The following is a 21454-nucleotide window of genomic DNA, read 5'->3' on the forward strand; positions in this document are numbered from 1 at the left end:
GTGGCTGCTCCGGGTGGAGTCTAGACTCTAGAGCAGCGTCTTGAAGTCAAGTTTTAATAGATTATAAGAATAATAAAATCAAAATGTCTCTCTGGGTACTATTATTTGTTTGAGTGGCTTTCATTATTAAAATTTAATACAAACAGAGATCTGTCTAGAAGAAATAAATGCAATAAAATAAAATAAGTTCACATGAGCAAAGAGGAAGTTCCATTGGTGTTTGAGTGTCGCTCCGGGCGTGTCTCAGCATCGTAAGTGATGATCCCGGCTCCTGTCGAGCTTGGCGGCTCAGGTATTGTCGGGGTAGGCCTAAAGGGGCGGGTTAAAGTTGGCCGGCCAGCGTGGTGTGATGGGCGGGGGATGGGGGTAACTATGCTGCTGCTGTGCCTGGTGATCCTACGCGATAATTCCTTGTCACTGCTCTCTCTCTCTCTCTCTCTCTCTCTCTCTCTCTCTCTCTCTCTCTCTCTCTCTCTCTCTCTCTCTCTCTCTCTTCAAAATTCATTTACCTCATGAAACACGAACTCGTCGAGGAAATATTTCAGATTTCTTGGCTTCCCTAATCAGTAAGTGTTGTCCTCAGTGCATGGGCTCCCGCTGGCCATGTTTACATTCCTCCCATCAGTGGTTGACAATGATCTTGGCTATTAGAGGATTAATCTAAATGTTTTACTTCTGTTTAACATTGCATGCTCTATATATTCGTGGTGAACTGTAGATAATTTACATTCGACAATGGTATCGCTTACTGACGGCAATGAAGGCTGGAGGACAGAAACACGACAAATGTTGAAGGCTCTGCATTATGCTAAGATGATTATGCAACGGGAGAAACACTCTCTTATATATTGTGTTCGTCAGAAAGACTGGCTAATGGAGAGGAAGGCGGCAGACAAGAGTAAAGGTAAGGATATCTTGGCGATGAGGGATACGCCAACACCTACCTCACACAGCGGCTAAATATTAGGAATGCCCATCAAGGTTCCGTCATCAGTGTCGGAAGCTGCGCCTCCTGCTGTTGTTGCTGCTGTGCTGAAGGAAAGGTTTCTCCCGTTGGTTGTATACTCACCCGGATCACAGAGGAAGGGCCAGTTAGTGGCCAGGGCCAGAAAACTAATATAGGATTTATACTCATGGATTGTGCTGTGACGCTCTCGCTTGGTGAAGGCTGTCACCATGCACAGTGACTGGGTGGCGCCAAGCCGTCTTCCAGACCAGGGGACAACTTGACGCGACCAAGATCACTAGAGCAAAGTGAAAATCCCCTTGTGTGTGTGTGTGTGTGTGTGTGTGTGTATGTATATATATATATATATATATATATATATATATATATATATATATATATATATATATATATATATATATATATATGCTTTTGCTCTTTGCATTATTTCGCGATTATTAATTTCATATGAATGAATACAATAAGTAGCTCACTGTTTTCTTACCAATCAAAAGTAGTGCTTTAACACTTAGTCATGTAGACGCGAACACACCAGTGTTACAGACCGCGAAAGTATCAGTGTTTGTTGGAACAGTGTCCCCGTAGCATAGCGGTAAAGGTGAGGGTTTACCTGCGACAAAGCAGTGAGCGAGTGGCCCGGGCAGATCCTGGTATAGGTGTTGATGTGGGACCGGGTGTTGTGGGGCTGAGGCTGGCCAGTGTGGTCCGAGGTTTGCTCAGTTTACTCTAGGCCCAATCGACTGTATTCTTGGCGGCTCTGTGAGAGACGCGAGCTGGGAGCCAATAAGTAGGGGTGACCTCAGAATGGGTTGAAAGTTTCTTGTTGACATTGCTTTGCTTGGGCCGTCTCCCTGCTATTGTATGTTAATGCCGCAGTATTGTTGGTGATAGTCTTGTGAGTGTTGGCGATAGGCTATTGTATGGTGATGGAGAGTCTGTCTGGCTGAGGCGAGTGTGCAAAGTGACTTTGAGGTGATGGATAGGGACGAACCGCTGCTAGTGATGAGTGACAGCCGTGGTGGGCGCGGTTATGCTGCTCGGTGATGAATCGCTGGTGATGTGATAACAAGAGAGGCAACGCTGCGTTAGCGAGATGAAGGTATAGTGATGGTGGCGGCGGGTCCTGGTTTGGCCAGGTTTTGAAGGGGTTGTACTGACGGTGGGTGGAGAGGGGTGGGTTTGGTGTGATATTGGGGTTGGGTGGTGGGTGGGCAGGTTATTGATGATGGGCGTTTGGTTGGTAATAGCCTGGGTGCCCACTTATTGATTAATGGCACCTGGGGCCGCGCCTCCATCACTCAGCCTCCTCTCGACCGTCTTACCTCGCTCCCGACTTTTGCCCACCAGCGGCTTACACACACACACACACACACACACACACACACACACACACACACACACACACACACACACACACACACACACACACTCTCTCTCTCTCTCTCTCTCTCTCTCTCTCTCTCTCTCTCTCTCTCTCTCTCTCTCTCTCTCTCTCTCTTCTCTTTTGCCTGGCATTTCTAAGGAGAAATGATCTACACTGACATGACATGGCAAGATGCGTCACTGCTGAGGTATATATGAGTATGCATGGCGGATTTCCCGGATACGGTGAAGGTTTAGGCGTGGTGGCGGCGGGAGGTAATGTGGCCAAGAGGTTGCGGCTTGTGAGCGGCGGTGATGTAGGGGTCAGCATTGATTAATGATTGCCACGTTGGCCGCTCACACCTCTATCCCTCCCCTACCGCCTGCCACCACCACCACCACCACCACCACCACCACCACCACCACCACCACCACCACCACCACCACCACCACCACCACCACCACCACTACTGCTACCGCCGCCACCGCTGATACCACCGCCATCGCCGCTGATACCATTGCGATTATTGTTCATGGCTCATGTTTGGTATTATCTGAGCCTTGAGGACCCACTCACCGATATGACACATGCATGTTGCTGTCAGGTCAGTGTCTAGACTGCATTGTGGCATTAAAGTTCTGTCCTCGTATCGGGTGATGTCATTTGATGGTCCTCGATCATTCAGACAAACCCGCTGTCCTGAGGCTCAGCCCTCATTCCCACTGGAGGTTTAGCACGAGGCCGCAGTCTGAAAATGTCGAAGAATGGAGGAATAGGGGCAGCGTGTGTGAAAGGGACCAAACGTGTCGCCTTGGGGAAAAATGTCCTGTACCTGTACAGGGCTATCTCAGCGTGGCCTGGACTAGCATGGCTATAAAGGCGGGTTCACACGTGTCAATATGCTGCTGGAAATGCTAGCCGCTAGAAGTATTGACAGCCTAGCCGGAACACGTTCACACATAGCTGGTGGGAAGTATCGGCTGATTAGCCTACATTTCTTATAAGGAGACAAAACAAGCAAAAGACTATGCACAATTGCGATCGAATCAAATCATCACAAGTATTCAATTCTCACCTCCAACAATTCCCTGCAGAGAGGAAACAGTCATCGGAGAGTGGTAGCAATCTCATCGAATGTAATTCTATGTAGGGTGTTTTTTGCTGCACAACTAATTTTTCGGGTCCCAGACATGCTATTCATCCCTCACTAGCTCCAACATCTTCCTCTCTGTCTCTGGGTACCCACTTGTTCAAACCTTCCGTGACGTCACAATGTAAACAAACCCGGTAGTGGTTGAAGCAGAACAGCATGTCGGTGTTGTTTTTCGGCTAATTTCTCCACCCGCTAGGCACCGATATCCAGTCGAAAACTCTAGTGGCTGATAATTCCAGCCGCATATTGACACGTGTGAACCTGCCTTGAGGCAAGATTCATCGCTACTTCCTCCGGCTAGGCCAGGTTGCGATCACTTGGTAAAGCTGATTCTCCTTCATGACTTCACAAACAGGAACTGTGACCCCCATCAAGGTTTATTGTGAGCTGGATATTTTATAACTTCTGGTACTGACCAATATTTGGAATACAATCTACAGTCTACACCTTGCTTTGTATTTCTGTAAACCACGATTTTACATACAAATGGTTTGGTAAGTTTTTTTTTTTTTTTGTTTATAATTTTTTTTGTGTGAGAGAGAGAGAGAGAGAGAGAGAGAGAGAGAGAGAGAGAGAGTGAGAGAGTGGGGGGGGGGGGAATGCGTTGGCCGTGAGCACGTCGCAGCGCGGCGAGTTGTTATCTGGCATCTGAGGACATGGCCTTTGACCCTCGCTCCACACGCTGCGCGGCTGGAAACTTGCCATATCTTGTATCGTAATTGTGTTTGAGGATAATCGGCGCATCAGCATTCCGCGGGAAGTTTTAGGATGTTTTCATTTCAAAATATCTGATGAGGTGAGTGCGGCGACTGCGGTAGGGAGGGAAGGATGTGGGTTGGGCGTAGGAAGAGGCGGCGGCGAGAGAGATAAGGAGACTAGTAGTAGAAAAGGATTGGCAAATTATTTTTTACTGTGTGTGTGTGTGTGTGTGTGTGTGTGTGTGTGTGTGTGTGTGTGTGTGTGTGTGTGTGTGTGTGTGGCGCGCGCGCTCAAGGTGGATGGTGTTACAGAAATAAGGGACCAGTAGGGAAGATGATTCAGCCTCAAAGACGAAGGAAACATCTCTAAATAGAGTAATTGTACACGAAAAAAAAAGAGCGGGAAAGAGATTCAAGGACATTAGTGGTAGTGGCTCCCTCTTGTCCTTTTTTGTACCTTTCTCTTCGCTCCTTATCCTACTAGGTATGCTTCCTGCTTGACAGCTCTTCTATCTGACCTCTATCCCTTGCCTCTGTTCTATAATCTGCTTCCTGGACTACGCCTACCCATCCTTTGTCTATTCTTGCTTCTTTCCAATCTTAGATCTCACCCATGCGTCGTCCCTGAGACAATGCTGCCTTTTTAATCTTATGTAGTGCATACTATACTTCTTCCAGAATGCCATGTCACCACTGCCACACCGTTGGTTCATCGTGGGACTATCCTCAACAATTCTAGCTCCGTTCCTATACTCCACCACTGTCCCGCTGCGTTCCTCCGTTGCCTCTCTCCATCTCTTTTCACCATGATGGACCATCGTTTTGTAGCGAAGCATTTTATTTTGTATATTATTTGAGTTCACTTTATAAAGAACGGGCTTTTGGGGTTCCTAGAGTGGTACGTCTTTTTACCTGTTTCAAGGAAAATAGCGCTGGGCCATTAGTCGAGGGAGTTCGTGCTGGCGAGCGACTGCTTCAGTTATGTTCTTTCGGTATATTTTTGTGGGGCATCACCGCTGAGAGAGAGAGGGTGAAGGGCAGGTCCAAGGGAGAAAGAGGAGGTGAGTGGGACCGGGGAAGGGCTGTGATTGTAGTTGTGGTCGTGGTGATAGTGGTGGTCATGGTGAAAGAAGTGGCGGAGCTAACTTCCTTCCTTGTGAACTACCGACAGGAGGAGACTGGTAACTAAGTCAATATTTACGCATATTAATATGGCAGCATCACGTCTTCAAGTTTTTTTTTCTCTCTCTCTCTCTCTCTCTCTCTCTCTCTCTCTCTCTCTCTCTCTCTCTCTCTCTCTCTCTCTCTCTCTCTCTCTCTCTCTCTCTCTCTCTCTCTCTCTCTCTCTCTCTCTCTCTCTCTCTCTCTCTCTCTCTCTCGGTGAGCAGCGCGACCAAGCTTTTACTGATGACTGTATTATTGTCTTACGCTGCCGACCTGCTATGTCAAGGAGTATCAGGCCATGTAACACGCCACGCACTGACGGAGACTGTAACACACACACACACACACACACACACACACACACACACACACACACACACACACACACACACACACACACACACACACACACACACACGGCCCGGTAGCTCAGTGGTTAGAGCGCTGGCTTCACAAGCCAGAGGGCCGGGGTTCGATTCCCCGGCCGGGTGGATATATTTGGGTGTGTCTCCTTTCACGTGTAGCCCCTGTTCACCTAGCAGTGAGTAGGTACGGGATGTAAATCGAGGAGTTGTGACCTTGTTGTCCCGGTGTGTAGTGTGTACCTGGTCTCAGACCTATCCCAAGATTGGAAATAATGAGCTCTGAGCTCGTTCCGTAGGGTAACGTCTGGCTGTCTCGTCAGAGACTGCAGCAGATCAAACAGTGAAACACACACACACACACACACACACACACACACACACACACACACACACACACACACACACACATCTTGGCTGGTTGCAGAGTATACCTGGTGGCGGCCGCCGAGCCTCGCACCTGCCCTGCCGCCACACGGACGAGGTAATATGCACTGTTCACGTCGCCAAAAATACGCACTACACTTAATTTGGTGTGTGTTTTGCCGGGGATTTTTGCTCCGGCCGGTGATGAGTCACTTCATTTCGGATTTTAATTACAGTCCTCAAAAGTGTTTTACAAATTAATGAAGCGCCATGTTATTGCTTGACGGGCTGGTGGTGCTGATGGTGGTGGTAGTGTGTGTGTGTGTGTGTGTGTGTGTGTGTGTGTGTGTAATTCACCTCGGTCGTCTGCTGGTCACCCAGCCAGTCTTCCCCATTACGGAGCGAGTTCAGAGCTCATAGACCGATCTTCGGGTAGGACTGAGACCACAACACACTCCACACACCAGGAAAGCGAGGCCACAACCCCTCGAGTTACATCCCGTACCTATTTACTGCTAGGCGAACAGAGGCTACACATTAAGAGACTTGAAACACACACACACACACACACACACACACACAGACAGGTGAAGGAACAGCACAGGCTAGACAGCGAGATTAAGGCGCTAATGTTGTGGTTAGCACGCTTGGCTCACAATCGAGAGGACCGGGTTCGAGTTCAGGGAAGCGGCGAGGCAAATGGGCAAGCGTCTTAATGTGTAGCCCTATTCACTTAGCAGTAAATAGGTACGGGATGTAACTCGAGGGGATGTGGCCTCGCTTTCCCGATGTGTGTTGTGTGTGATGTGGTCTCATTCCTACCCGAAGATCGGTCTATGAGCTCTGAGCTCGCTCCGTAATGGGGAAGATTGGCTGGGTGACCAGCAGGCGACCGAGGTGAATTACACACACAACAGGTAAAGCGAGGGAGGAAGGTACAGTCCGGGAGATCGCTGCCGTTGTCCCGCAGCAATGAAAAGTGAAATTATCATGACGCAACATCCTCGTCATCACAGAGCGGGGGGTGTAGAGGAAAAGAGGAGAAAGGGAGGCGTGAGGGGAGAGGAAGGGGATAATAGTTGTTGGGGGTGGCTTTTGTGTGTGTGTGTGTGAGAGAGAGAGAGAGAGAGAGATGTATCAAGTTATCAGTGTTTAAATGTGTCTATTTTGGGTCATTGTTTGTTGTGTTGCTGTGTGTATATTTTCTCCTTTTCTTGCATATATGTTCAGAAAGATGTCTTATTTTTTAGCACTAATTTCCTTTATTCCTTCTTGCAGGTGAGTTGGTACAAGGATTTGCTGACGGTGGGATGAACTGTGTGGTGAGTGTGTGTGTGTGTGTGTGTGTGTGTGTGTGTGTGTGTGTGTGTGTCTGTCTGTCTGTCTGTCTGTCTGTCTGTCTGTCTGTCTGTCTGTCTGTCTGTCTGTCTGTCTGTCTGTCTGTGTGTGTGTGTGTGTGTGTGTGTGTGTGTGTGTGTGTGTGTGTGTGTGTGTGTGAGAGAGAGAGAGAGAGAGAGAGAGAGAGAGAGAGAGAGAGAGACGGTCGTTAACGTTAGTTACCAATATCACAAGAGAAAAATAATGATAATAGTCTTTAATTCCTTATATTTCCTTTCTTGTTCAGTGTGTGTGTGTGTGTGTGTGTGTGTGTGTGTGTGTGTGTGTGTGTGTGTGTGTGTGTGTGTGTGTGTGTGTGTGTGTGTGTGTGTCTGTGTGTGTGTGTGTGTGTGTGTGTGTGAGCGTATGTGTGAGTGCTTGCGCGCTCGCATATTCATCCGCTCTCTCTTTCCTCTTGTTGACTCACATATTTCCTTATATATCGTGGTCTCTCTTCCTCCTTCTTGTCCTATTCCTTCCCTGCATTTTGTTACTAGACATTCATGATCTTATTTATACAAGGATTAATGAAGAGCAATGCACAAGGGGACATATACTACCACCACCATCACCATTAGTCCATTACAACTGTCTTGTTGGGAGGTGTGGTGTGGGTTTTGGGTCATAGTCAACACGTGGCACCGTTTCTTCTCTCTCCCCACTCCACCCGATCCTTACTCTTTCTTAAGCCACAGTGACCTTGAGGACGCTTGGTATGTGGTTGGGACGGAGAGAAGTGACATGTGGTGCACGTAGCGGGTGTGATGTGGAACGGCGGCAGCACAGAGGCTCACCTGTGCTAGTTTTCCGCGAGAGATGTACTGGTCGCAGATGTTGAAACACTGTGTTGGCGCAGAACTTGATGTCATACGCAACTATTTGTGACTGACCTTGGAGTGACGATGGTGGTGGTGGTGGTGGTAATTGTAAAGAGAGACTAGAGAACAGTACATATTTCCCAATGAAACATGCTTAATGCTTGTTCATTCCTTGATTGTCAACCTCTTGCGCACTATACGTGTATGTCATCCGGTATGAACCAAAGAGCTGTGGCGTACGGGTCTGTGAAGAGGGCGGGTTGCCTTGGTCTTATGTTACCCGCCTCACCCTCGACGCGCCGCCACACACGCCACCGTGGAGTTTCGATCATCAACCTCCCTGACGTGTCTTCCTCCAGGCCACCTGACCTGACCTTTACGTATTAGGCTTGATGTCATTGACTCCGGACTCTGGTGCTGCTGCCATACTTGTGTATGTTGTGGGGGAGGGGTGAGAGTCCTGCTGGAGAAGGAGGAAGGGGTTGGGAGAGGAAGGAACGCGGGGTCGTGGGAGTAACTTAGCGGGTGGCTTACGGTGCCTCGTGTATTTATGTTTGCCGCCAGTCACGGCGCAACACTTGTCTCCTGAGCTCCCTCACACGTATATACTCTATCACCGACCTGTACACGTCACCACCACCACACCATCAACCCTCCATTATCTTCTTCTACCAGGTGTTATATCTTCTAAGAATGGAGATCCAGTAATACCAACACCCTCATGTTGCCTCAGAACCCTACATGATTTCTTCAAGCATTCCCACCGCCCAATGATTTATGTCAGCAGGTTGTGTCCCAACTTCTCTTTCACACAAAGATCTGCCATGTGCATTTAAAGGCAAAGACACCATGATGAATACTTAAGCTTTCTTTGTGTTGATATAGCAGATAAGCCCGCAAGGATATCAGCGACCATTTGTTTCCTTGGACGTCGCAGTAAAGAGTAAAGGCACCAGATCAGCCGCCGCCTCGACATTGGCGGTGACTTACTATCCCTTGCGACTTTAACACCAACTCAAAACTGACACCTTACTCTTGTCGCTGGCGTTTATTTGGTCTAGCTCAGTGTTGCAGCAACTTACTTAAAGTTTTACAGCTCGCTGAGGCGTAGCTCTGTCAGTCAGCATCACGGCGGCACTCAAGTAGGGGAATAGTCCGGGATAGCTGCACCATATGAGGCCGTGCTGTGAATAAAGTGGCGGAACCGCGAATATGTGTCCAGAGAGGCTGTTTGTGGCCAGGAGAAGTAAGCAGTTTCTGAAAACCTATGTTGGTGGGTGAGTGCCACAAACTCGCACTCAATTTCTCTCTCTCTCTCTCTCTCTCTCTCTCTCTCTCTCTCTCTCTCTCTCTCTCTCTCTCTCTCTCTCTCTCTCTCTCTCTCTCTCTCTCTCTCTCTCTCTCTCTCTCTCTCTCTGTGCTGTACTGAGAGGCTGTGTAACTATGTGGTCAGGACTCTGGAGGCGGTGTATGATCCGCTGGTGTGTGCTGGACGAAATACTGCTTCCATGTGTAGGTGGTACGCACTGTGTAAAGGTTAATGAGCGGTGTGTGTGTTTCACTGTTTGATCTGCTGCAGTCTCTGACGAGACAGCCAGACATTACCCTACGGAACGAGCTCAGAGCTCATTATTTCCGATCTTCAGATAGGCCTGAGACCAGGCACACACCACACACCGGGACAGCAAGGTCACAACTCCTCGATTTACATCCCGTACCTACTCACTGCTAGGTGAACAGGGGCTACACGTGAAAGGAGACACACCCAAATATCTCCGCCCCGCCGGGGAATCGAACCCCGGTCCTCTGGCTTGTGAAGCCAGCGCTCTAACCACTGAGCTACCGGGTGTGTGTTTGTGTGTGTGTGTGTGTGTGTGTGTGTGTGTGTGTGTGTGTGTGTGTGTGTGTGATTCACCATGGTCGTCTGCTGGTCACCCAGCCAGCCTTCCCCATTATGGAGGGAACTTAGAGCTCATAGACCGATCTTCGGGTAGGACTGAGACCCACACACCGGGAAAGCGAGGCCACAACCCCTCGAGTTACATCCCATACCTAGTTGCTGCTAGATGAACAGGGGCTACACATTAAGAGGCTTGTCCATTTGTCTTGCCGCGCCGGGACTCGAACCCGGGCCTTCTCGGTTGTGTGCTGAACGTCCTAACCACTACACTACACGTTGTAATTCACCACGGTCGTCTGCTGGTCATCCAGCCAGCCTTTCCCATTACAAAGCAAGCTCAGAGCTCATAGACCGATATTCGGGCAGGGCTGAGACCACACACCGGGAAAGCGAGGCCACAATCCTTCGAGTTGCATCCCGTGCCTACTTGCTGCCAGGTGAACAGGGACTACACATTTAGAGGCTTGCTCATTTGCCTCGCCGCACTGGGACTTGAACCCAGGCCTTCTCGGTTGTGAGCTGATTGTACCAACCACTACATTATGCCGTGTGTGTGTGTGTGTGTGTGTGTGTGTGTGGGTATGGTGCTGGGACACGGGTATTGGGAGTTGATGTGAGGAACACGAGTGGAAACAGGAAACGCAAGAGTAAGTAATCCTCGCCACCACACGTAACCTTGGAAAACAGACTCCACGCCACTTTTCCCTTCACCATTCCGTCCCGCTTGCTTCGCCGCACAGCACACGCAACACAAGCCGCCCCGAGCAGAAATGTTCCAACACGCGTTCTTGTATATACCGCAAGGGCTGTACGTACATACATATGTACTACGTACATACCAAGCATCGCTTTTGGGAAAGTGATGGAGTGAACATTACATCGTTTTTTTTTTTCTTCTTTTTTTACCGTAATGAAAAAAAAGTGATTACGGAAATTTTAGGGCATTTAACAAAACTTGAAAACTAGTTTGAATGTAATTAAGCTTGGAAATTATTTTTTGAGCAGTGATGATGCGTCCTGGGGAAGGAAATAATTAGTCGTGTAACCTGGATGGATTAAAGGTTAGTTCCCGTCACCACGAGAACTGTTAACTGGGTGGTGGCTGGATGGCCGCCGCTGGATTATTGAATACCAATGAGGCAGTTAGTCACGGGGTGTTGTTGGGCACACAGCCGCCAGCTGCTGCTGTGTTGGCTCCTGGTGTGTCCTCGAACGTGGATCCTGTTGTAGGAAGCTGTAGCTGTGCTGTTGGTGGTGGTGGTAGCGGTAACGGTCCGTATCTCCTGGATGTTGATGGTCTACATTGTGGAAATTTTGGTTAACGTCTTCTACATCTACAGGATGCCATTGGTTTCAGTCATACGTTCCGTTTTCGGATACGGGCCGATTAGCATTGTTAGGATGGTTGGAAAGTCGCCGTGGTGGGTGTGTTGGCTACCTGCGTCTTTTGCAGCGAACTACAAGCCACCTCGGTGCAAACTAAGGAAGTGTTAGCTTCACTTGAAGGAATGTGGCAGGTGGAGTTGCCCTCAGTGAGTAGTGAGTGCATGGGTTTGCTGTCGGAAGCGCGGGAGCAGCATGGAGGGGTCGTGTGGCGGCCCCGGCGGCTGCCAGTGACCAAAGTTAGGGCAATAATTCCCGACGATTGCTCACTCCACGCTTGTCGCTGTCCAATATTTCTCTGGCGGCACACGCGGGGGCCTCCTGCCTTTTGTCTTCTCCCTTGTTTTGTGACTCAACCCGTCGTGGGCCAGCGGGACGGCAGCTCCCAGACTCTTATTGCCTTGGTTACTCCCTCCCCTCCCTATCCCCCGACGTGGCCGCCCTTGCTCACTGCTTCCCTGTTTTACTGGTGCTGTCCTCCTCTCTTTCTCACTTTTACCCTTGTTTCATTGCCCCTGCATCACTGCCGTGGTGTGACGCTCCTGGCTTCCTTGCTTGGACCGACTGGACCAACTGCCCTGTTCTTTCTTATTTTTCCAACCTGCTCGATGTATTTTGCTGAACTGCCTATATGTTGTCACTCCTGTCTTTTTGTACATATCTCTGTACTCCGTGTTCTTATCTTCGTCCCTCCCCCTTAAGCTCCGCTGCTTCTAACAGTGAGCCAGCAACATTGTGATATGGTATAGACTGATTGATATATAAAAACTTTATCAGGTAGAGTTAGTTTATTTGCTTCTAATGCCGACTCCGCCCTGGTTTGCACAATACGTTGTCAGTCTGACCTCACTTTGTCTTGCCCCTCATACTAAATAGTAAGTGTACCTGGTGGCGGCCGCTGTCTGATGTAAGTCAACTCACGAATTACTTATGTAGTGCAATCAGTGCGGCTGTGATCACCTTTTTGCCCGCACCGCCAGCCAAGGCTGGTGTTTATAACCAGTGTCGTATATATCGCACAAAAAATCAAGATCAGGTTTTTACAATTGTCTTGATATAACGCACAGCCAAGGAAAACGTCTCCTGCCAAGCACTGTGTTGTGTTCACTGTCCAGCCTCCCAGTCTACATTCTGCTTCCTTCTAGCTTTGCAGTCCACAGTTGACTAACCCTCCTAGTCTTGCAGTCTACAGTCTCCCAGATTTCTAATCTCCCATTCATGTATCCTCCTAGTCCGCAGCCTGCCAGTCTTAACCTCTCCGCCTCTTCTCCCCTCCGCCTCTCTTCCTGGCCGAGTGTGCGAGTCATGGAATACTATCGCAGGACTGGACATACGTGCGTCTGAGGTAGGATTATTAAAGTGGTGCCATAAAAGAGGAGCAGTTGGCGTGCAATTATTCAGCTTCTGCCATATTCAGTTCGTGAGATGGATGTGAGGCAGTCGCCATTATTTATGAATGTTCATTAAAAGTGAATACGACTCTGGAGGAGGAAAGGTTCAGGCGAGGGAGGGACACCTGAGCATGCCATCCTTCACGAGGACACCAAGCACCGCCGCTGCCTCACTCCCAGGCCTGGAGAAGATTACCCATCCCCAATCACTTGGCACTCGGGATTCCAGAGCACACCTGTTTATTTTGTCTTCCCTGGATACGGATTCTCTGACTTCATCCTTTGGTGGTGAGTACCACGCCACACCGCACCGCACCGCACCGCACCACACCGCACCGCACTGCACTGCACTGCACTGCTAAACACCCCACCTCATCACATTGCATCACATCACATCTTATCACACCACTGTATTCTGTGACGCCTGTGTGACATGATGTAATGCTCACTGAGTGGGGTGAGACTAATCCAATCGTCTTAAACCAAGCTTTGACTCGACATCTCCCTTTGATACCACATCGATGAAAGAAAGCATTAGAAAGTTGATGTATTCAATTGTCCCTTCTCGCTAAGCCTTGGTAATGACCGTGTAAATCTCCATAAGTTTTTAGGGTTTATCGTCTGTACATCAGGTCCACCTCGAACCAGTTATCATTCGTTTTTTGTTCGTGTGTTAATCCTACACTCTTTGTATCATATTAATAACACGGGAGTAAAGTTGCTGCCTGCAAGCACTGGAGCATAAAATGCACATGTTCAGGTTCAGCAGGATAAGATTGCCGAGAGACAGAGGGGTGGGAGGGAGCATGCTGGAAGACAGGCGCGGTCGTCACCTGGTGTGCCGCCCGCGGCTCCTCGTCGTCCACAAAAAGAAAAAAAATACAGTTCGTACTTACGTACCTGGGAGAGGTGTAGCTTCGTCTACCACATAAATGGCCCTCCTTGTCTTCTCCTTATCACATACCCTCCCTCCCTCCCTCCTTCCCCTGCCCAATCGCCTTCCTGCTGTCAAGCAGCTTGCACACAGAGTAGTTGACGCTGGCGACTCAAGCCTATCCTCACTTAATGCTGACACACACACACACACACACACACACACACACACACACACACACACACACACACACACACACACACACACACACACCTATGGCGTTTTCCGTTTTTAATACTAGAACTAATCAGTTTGCAAGATGTTTTATACAACATTTCTGCAAATTGTGAAGTGATTTTCCCAATGAAACCATTCATTACACTGATATGATGAATTTTCAATCTTCAGTCAATACATTCTATTCATGATTCTTCTAGACACTTGATGACCTTTTGATAAATGAGTTTCGTTTAAATATAGTAATTTCTTAGAAACTTATTCCTCAGTGGGAAATACTAGGTGTATAGTCTTTGATTTATCCAGAGTGAACCATTTGTTTGTTTTGCATGATAATACGCCGTTTCATACATTCTTGATCTTCTTACGTGGCACAGGCACATTTCAGTGAGCCGCAGCGAAGTCAGTCGGGACATTTTACCTGCATGCAACGTGTGTGTGTGTGTGTGTGTGTGTGTGTGTGTGTGTGTGTGTGTGTGTGTGGACAAGTGAGGTAACACAGCTGGCAGGCCACCGACTGAGACGACCCCGGAACGGACCGCCACCTGTCAGGCTGCCACACCACACGAGGGTCGTGCCCTTGCCACACTCAAAGGCCTGCCATATCGCCTCATACGTAACTCTGCCCCGCCAAACTGAGCCTGCCACCACTGTGACTTGTTAACACCCTGAGGATGTTGAGTAATAAGATTGATTTCAAAAGGAAATGGAGGATGTGTCACGATAAAGTGGTAGAACGTCATTGTGTGATATTCGTTCGTTCATTCGTAAAGCTTCTAACTGTCCCCCTCCCGCCCTCCCCGACAGACTTATCCAACACACCTGTGCACGGGAGGTGTATTCTATCACCCATTTATCAGCTTCCTTTCTGACTCTCCTCCCTTTCACCAACAACCAGTTCACACACCACACTCCAAACGTCCTGTTCATTCTTCGCCCTAACCACGTGGTCTGCAAGGGCACCGTAGCTGTCATATGTAACCGCGTGTCTCATCTCGTGTGCCAGTCTTGCTTCTTTTGCCGTGGCATTGTTTCTACCGTACTTTTATCATTTCTCTCTCTCTCTCTCTCTCTCTCTCTCTCTCTCTCTCTCTCTCTCTCTCTCTCTCTCTCTCTCTCTCTCTCTCTCTCTCTCTCTCTCTCTCTCTCTCTCTCTCTCTTTTACCAGCTGTCACACCTGCCACCACTTAGCGCCCCCTCTCCTACGCTAATCCTGTCCCTATTGTAGCCTCTTGACGCTATCTTCCACCTCTTCCCCTCCCACCCTTTCTCTCTCTCTCTCTCTCTCTCTCTCTCTCTCTCTCTCTCTCTCTCTCTCTCTCTCTCTCTCTCTCTCACACACACACACACACACACACACACACACACACACACACACACACACACACACACACACGGTAGCTCAGTTGGTTCGATTCCCCAGGCGGGTGGATATTTGGGTGTGTCTCCTTTCACGTGTAGCCCTGTTCACCTAGCAGTGAGTAGGTACGGGATGTAAATCGAGAAGTTGTGACCTTGTTGTCCCGGTGTGAGGCCGCCTATCCGAAGATCGGAAATAATGAGCTCTGAGCTCGTTCCGTAGGGCAATGTCTGGCTGTCTCGTGAACAAACAGTGAAACACACACACACACACACGGCCGCCGTGGTACAGTGGAACCATGCGTGCTTTGGGATCCTAGAGGTCTCCAAGCGCACGGGTTCGAATCCTGTCCACGGTCTGAGTGTAGGTTGGGCTTCCTCACTCGGGCAACGGTTTCCTAGCGGGTGGGCTTTAAGATAGGAGGTACCCTAAAAAGTATCCCCTTTAGCCCATAAATTCCCGTAAAAAGCCCACATGGTATATAAAAAAAAAAAGAGGACCGGGGTTCGATTCCCCGGCCGGGTGGAGATATTTGGGTGTGTCTTCTTTCACGTGTAGCCCCTGTTCACCTAGCAGTGAGTAGGTACGGGATATAAATCGAGAAGTTGTGACCTTGTTGTCCCGGTGTGTGGTGTGTGCCTGGTCTCAGGCCTATCCGAAGATCGGAAATAATGAGCTCTGAGCTCGTTCCGTAGGGTAACGTCTGGCTGTCTCGTCAGAGACTGCAGCAGATCAAACAGTGAATCACACACACACACACACACACACACACACACACACACACACACACACACACACACACACACACACACGAGTTTTGAGCTCGCTTCTTAATGGGGAAGACTGGCTGGGTGACCAGCAGACGACCGAGGTGAATCACACACACACACACACACACACACACACACACACACACACACACACACACACACACACACACACACACACACACACTGCGTAGTGTAGTGGTTAGCACGCTCGACTCAATCGAGAGGGTCCGGGTTCGAGTCCCGGAAAGCGGCGAGGCAAATGGGCAAGCCTCTTAATGTGTGGCCCCAGTTCACCTAGCAGTAAATAGGTACGGGATGTAACTCGACGGGTTGTGGCCTCGCTTTCCCGGTGTGTGTTGTATGTGATGTGGTCTCAGTCCTACCCGAAGATCGGTCTATGAGCTCTGAGCTCGCTCCGTAATGGGAAAGACTGGCTGGGTGACCAGTAGGAAACCGTTGTGAATTACACACACACACACACACACACACACACACACACACACACACACACACACACACACACACACACACACACACACACACACCTCATCATCATAAGACTTCTTCAGGCGCACTTCCTTACTGACGCTTCCTACCAGTCAGTACATTGTCTCCTCCTCCTCCTCCTCCTCCTCCTCCTCCTCCTCCTCCTCCAGCAGTAGCAGCAGCAGCAACAGCAGCAGCATAATATCCGTCCTTCACTTTTCATTTTCAAAGTACATAAGAATATAAGAAAAGAGGGAAGCTGCAAGAGGCCGCTAGGCTTACACGTTGCAGTCTCTATATGAGCAAAACTACCTAATTCCATCTATCATCCCCATCCATAAATTTATTTTCGCGTGTTCCATTATGTAGTAGTCGAGGTCCTCAAGTGTATCAACTGATCGGTCTTCAGCGCCTAGCTAGCTTTTCTTCCCTCACAGTAGTGGTCTCTCTCTCTCTCTCTCTCTCTCTCTCTCTCTCTCTCTCTCTCTCTCTCTCTCTCTCTCTCTCTCTCTCTCTCTCTCTCTCTCTCTCTCTCTCTCTCTCTCTCTCTCTCTCTCTCTCTCTCTCTCTCTCATAGGACAGCTGGCGGTCACGAGAGAAGGAAGGGTTGCTCAGTCCTCCACGCTCGCTGTCTGTCGAGAGGAAGCATTAGTCAGAGCGCTGCGTTCCTAGACGAAGGGAAGAGGAAGGTTTTTAAGGAGTCTGGTGGTCTTTGGGGGTTTTCCTGGTGGAGGCGAGGTTAATTACTGGTTACATTGATGATGTGGAGCCCGCCACGCCTCATTAATTGGCTCACCAAGACACAATACTGATTCGTATAACTTCTGCCCTCATGCCCAGCCAATCACTTTACCTGCCCCTCAGTCCTGCCCGCAGCTCCCGCCATGCTTTCAGTATCTTATGAAATTTTTGCCTTTTTTTTTGTTGCAAAATAACTATCAATGAAGAATGATAAGTTTCCTCAAGGTGAGAGAGGAAGTGAGTGAATGGTTTGTTTTTAAGGGCATTGTTCATCGACGACGACCTTTCCTATCGTTGTGCGTGGTAGTGTGTGCAGACAGGAAGATGTGTGGCCATGAGGGCAGTAAGGATATAGCACCGTACCAAGCGTGTGACTCATGCAGCTCGCTTCTGCCTCGTGGAAACACGCTGGCAAAGATTGTTAATGACAGTTGATTATTGCTCATTATTAAATCTGGGATTATTATCTAATTTTTGTCTTCTAATGATGACGCTTTGAAGATAAATGTTCACGTAATATTGTCTGTCGTAATTCAGGTTGTGTGTGTGTGTGTGTGTGTGTGTGTGTGTGTGTGTGTGTGTGTGTGTGTGTGCGCGCGCGCGACCGCGCGCATGTGTACGCATTTGTATTCACGGTTGCCTGCTGGTCACCCAACCAGCCTTCCCCATTACGGAGGGAGCTCAGAGCTCATAGACCGATCTTCGGGTAGGACTGAGACCACATCACGCTCCACACACCGGGAAAGCGAGTCCCTCGAATTACATCCCGTACCTACTTAGTGCTAAGTGAACTCTGCCTACGCATTAAGAGGCTTGCCCATTTGCCTCGCCGCGCTCGGAACTCGAACCCGGGTCTTCTGGGTTGTGAGCCGAGTGTGCTAGCCACCGCTACGCGGTGTGTGTGTGTGTGTGTGTGTGTGTGTGTGTGTGTGTGTGTGTGTGTGTGTGTGTGTGTGTGTGTTTTACTGTTTGATCTGCTGCAGTCTCTGACGAGACAGCCAGACGTTACCCTACGGAACGAGCTCAGAGCTCATTATTTCCGATCTTCGGATAGGCCTGAGACCAGACACACACCACACACCGGGACAACAAGGTCATAACTCCTCGATTTACATCCCGTACCTACTCACTGCTAGGGGAACAGGGACTACACGTGAAAGGAGACACACCCAAATATCTCCACCCGGCCGGGGAATCGAACCCCGGTCCTCTGGCTTGTGAAGCCAGCGCTCTAACCACTGAGCTACCGGGTGTGTGTGTGTGTGTGTGTGTGTGTGTGTGTGTGTGTGTGTGTAATTCACCACGGTCGTCTGCTGGTCACCCAGCCAGCCTTCCCCATTACGGAGCGATCTCAGAGCTCATAGACCGATCTTCGGATAGAACTGAGATCACAACACACTCCACACACCGGGAAAGCGAGGCCACAACCCCTCGAGTTACATCCCGTACCTATTTACTACTAAGTGAATAGGGCTACACATTAAGACGCTTGCCCATTTGCCTCACCGCTCCCGGGACTGGAACCCGGGCCCACTCGATTGTGAGTCGAACGTGCTAACCACTACGTGGTGTGTGTGTGTGTGTGTGTGTGTGTGTGTGTGTGTGCGTGCGTGCGTGCGTGCGTGCGTGCGTGTGTGCGTGCTTGCGTGCATGCGTGCGTGCATGTGCGCGTGCATGTGCGTGAAATTTATTTTGTGTCCGTCTGTTTTTCTGTGTTCGGGTATGCTACATCACACGCAGACTTTGAGAGATTCCTTGTGGTAGATGAGGTGAGGTTCGTCTGTATGGTAATGCCGATAATGTGGCAATGCTGATAATAATAACTAGTAGTAGTAATAATAGTAGTAGTAGTAGTAGTAATAGTTGTAGTAGTAGTAACAATAGCAGCAGCAGCAGCAGCAGCAGCAGTAGTAGTAGTAGTAGTAGTAGTAGTAGTAGTAGTAGTAGTAGCTTTAGTAGCAGTGGTATTGTTGGTGGTTTGGCGCCGCGCCCCATTGCCTCCACTTGACCCATGTGGCAGGAGTTGCTCCTGCACGGGTGTCTTGTGGCTACGGGATGGCGGGCGTTACCTTACGGGTCGCGGTGGTGGCTGCTTAAATGGGCGGGCGAAGCGTGTGCCACCTGACGCCCGCCGACCGCCGCGGGCATCTTAGTCTTCACAGATTTAATTTAGTGGTTGTGGTCACCGTGTGCTTCAGCTTCTTTTGCTCTTCTCAACGACTTCGATACGGTTGTTTGTCAGTCGCCATCCTCTAATGTTGAAAGTAACATTTATCTTGTAATTGCTGGCGGTGTCAATGCAGTGGCCAGGAATAGGACCAGAATCCGGTGCAGTGGTGCGTGGTCTGACCATAGCAGAAGAACCACAGGAATCTCTTCAAGACGACAGGTGGTGGTGCTCCGGGCTCTCTGCTGCTGCCAGCCACGACCTCCACCTCGGTTCAACAGTGGCCTCCGAGGGGTCAGTGTACGAGAAGCTGTGCAGCTGGTGTCCACCAGTAGGTTGAGTGTGGGCGTACGCTGGATGGCGCGAGTTGTGCGTCCGTTGAGCCTCAGGCACTGCGATTGGCCATGATGCTCTCATCTCGAAGGTTTGCAGCAGAGACGCATCAAGGCAGCAAGGCCTGGCAGGCTCATATACTCTTAACGCTACACCTTGCTCCGTGAGGCGTGTCTACGCGTCTAGAGCCGTCCATCTTTGTTGCCGTAGTATCCTCGAGGCACACCGGTAATGTAAGGCGACCGCACGGCCAGCTTCAGATTGAGCCGCACACTGAGAACCATTTGCCACCGCAGCAAATTACCATTGCTCACCAGTGTTTTTAGGAAGACTGATGTTACTAGCAAGGAAGCTCATTATTATCATATATCATGGTTACCCCTATGCCGCCATTACTATTAGGAGGAGAGTGTAGGCCAACGTGGCTGGCCGTCCACCTGGTGTGGTCACCACCTGGCCTGGTATGCTGGAACTCTTGGTGCGGTGAATAGCCCCGGGAGGCTCCACCAAGCACAGGGCAGCTCAGTTTACCACTCACTGATACTTCAGATATAAAGTAGGCGCATTTAAGGTGCACTATATTTATGGTACCACTATAAATAAAATTGCCTGCGCCACTAATGGGCGGAAGCTGAACAGCGCTTCCCATACACTCTTCAAGTGTGCCTACAGGCGCTATAGGCCTAGAAAAAAAAACTCCGTGTGATGTAACGGGCAGCTAGAGTGGCCACACTCGTGATGTAGTTGGGTGTTCGTCAACACAGACTTGTCTTGGACGCGGCCTGTGCTGTGATACCTTGGGTTGCTTTATTGGGCAGTAGAAAATTATAATTGTTCCTTCCCACTATCCGGAGATTGTTCTTCAAGATCTGGATTCCTTAGATGGTCATTGAAAGTGGGTTATATTTTTATTTGTTTCCAGAAAGATGATTACTACATAAAGGGTAAGATATCTGCTACCAAATCGGTCACTTGTCCTAGTCTTAGAAAGGTAACTAAAGCATGTTCGCCTTCACATAATTATGACTTATTTGCGTACCACATTACACGAAGAAAACTTCCTGATGGAAACGCTTGGGGGAACCAACCGGCGATGTGACGGTTGGGAGATGCATTTACTTGCATTGTTGGTGTAAACATTCCTTAATATTATTTTTCTTTTTCTTTCCAGGTAAGAGTGAGAACAATCACAGTTCTACACGTGTGGCGCAACGTGCTGCGAGGACCAGCCAAGTGTGTACTATGGACTAGCTCCTATGCTGGCCCGCGAGAGTCACGGCGTGCTGAGGAGATGGGTTAGGAAGGGCAGGAATCACTGTTTGCTGAGACTGGGTTAGGGAGCTGCTGGAGTCGCGGTATGCTGATCCTATTGAGGAGCTTGATCACAAGTGGCAGGATGAAGGACATAGCGAAACAGCGCGCCCTGTCTTAACTATAACGATGGTATATCTGTGGCCATAGTGACATAGTGTGGTTGACAGGAAACTTGGTGCCCGTATATGAGACGGTGAAGGTGTGTACTCCGGGGAAAGGTCGAAGAACTG

General features: G+C 49.3%; 1 protein-coding gene across 1 annotated transcript in view; it reads left to right on the plus strand.

Moving 5' to 3' along the window:
* LOC123504761 overlaps nucleotides 1-21454 on the plus strand; it is a 229214-nt gene that overhangs the window by 207607 nt on the left and 153 nt on the right. The window contains exon 6 of the mRNA XM_045255563.1: nucleotides 21082-21454. This exon is cut by the window's right edge and continues 153 nt beyond it. Coding sequence (XP_045111498.1) covers nucleotides 21082-21210 — 129 coding nt within the window. The 3' untranslated portion in view covers nucleotides 21211-21454. The remainder of the gene's footprint in view (nucleotides 1-21081) is intronic.

The sequence above is a fragment of the Portunus trituberculatus genome, chromosome 17 (assembly GCF_017591435.1).
Source record: "Portunus trituberculatus isolate SZX2019 chromosome 17, ASM1759143v1, whole genome shotgun sequence".
Taxonomy (NCBI): domain Eukaryota; kingdom Metazoa; phylum Arthropoda; class Malacostraca; order Decapoda; family Portunidae; genus Portunus; species Portunus trituberculatus.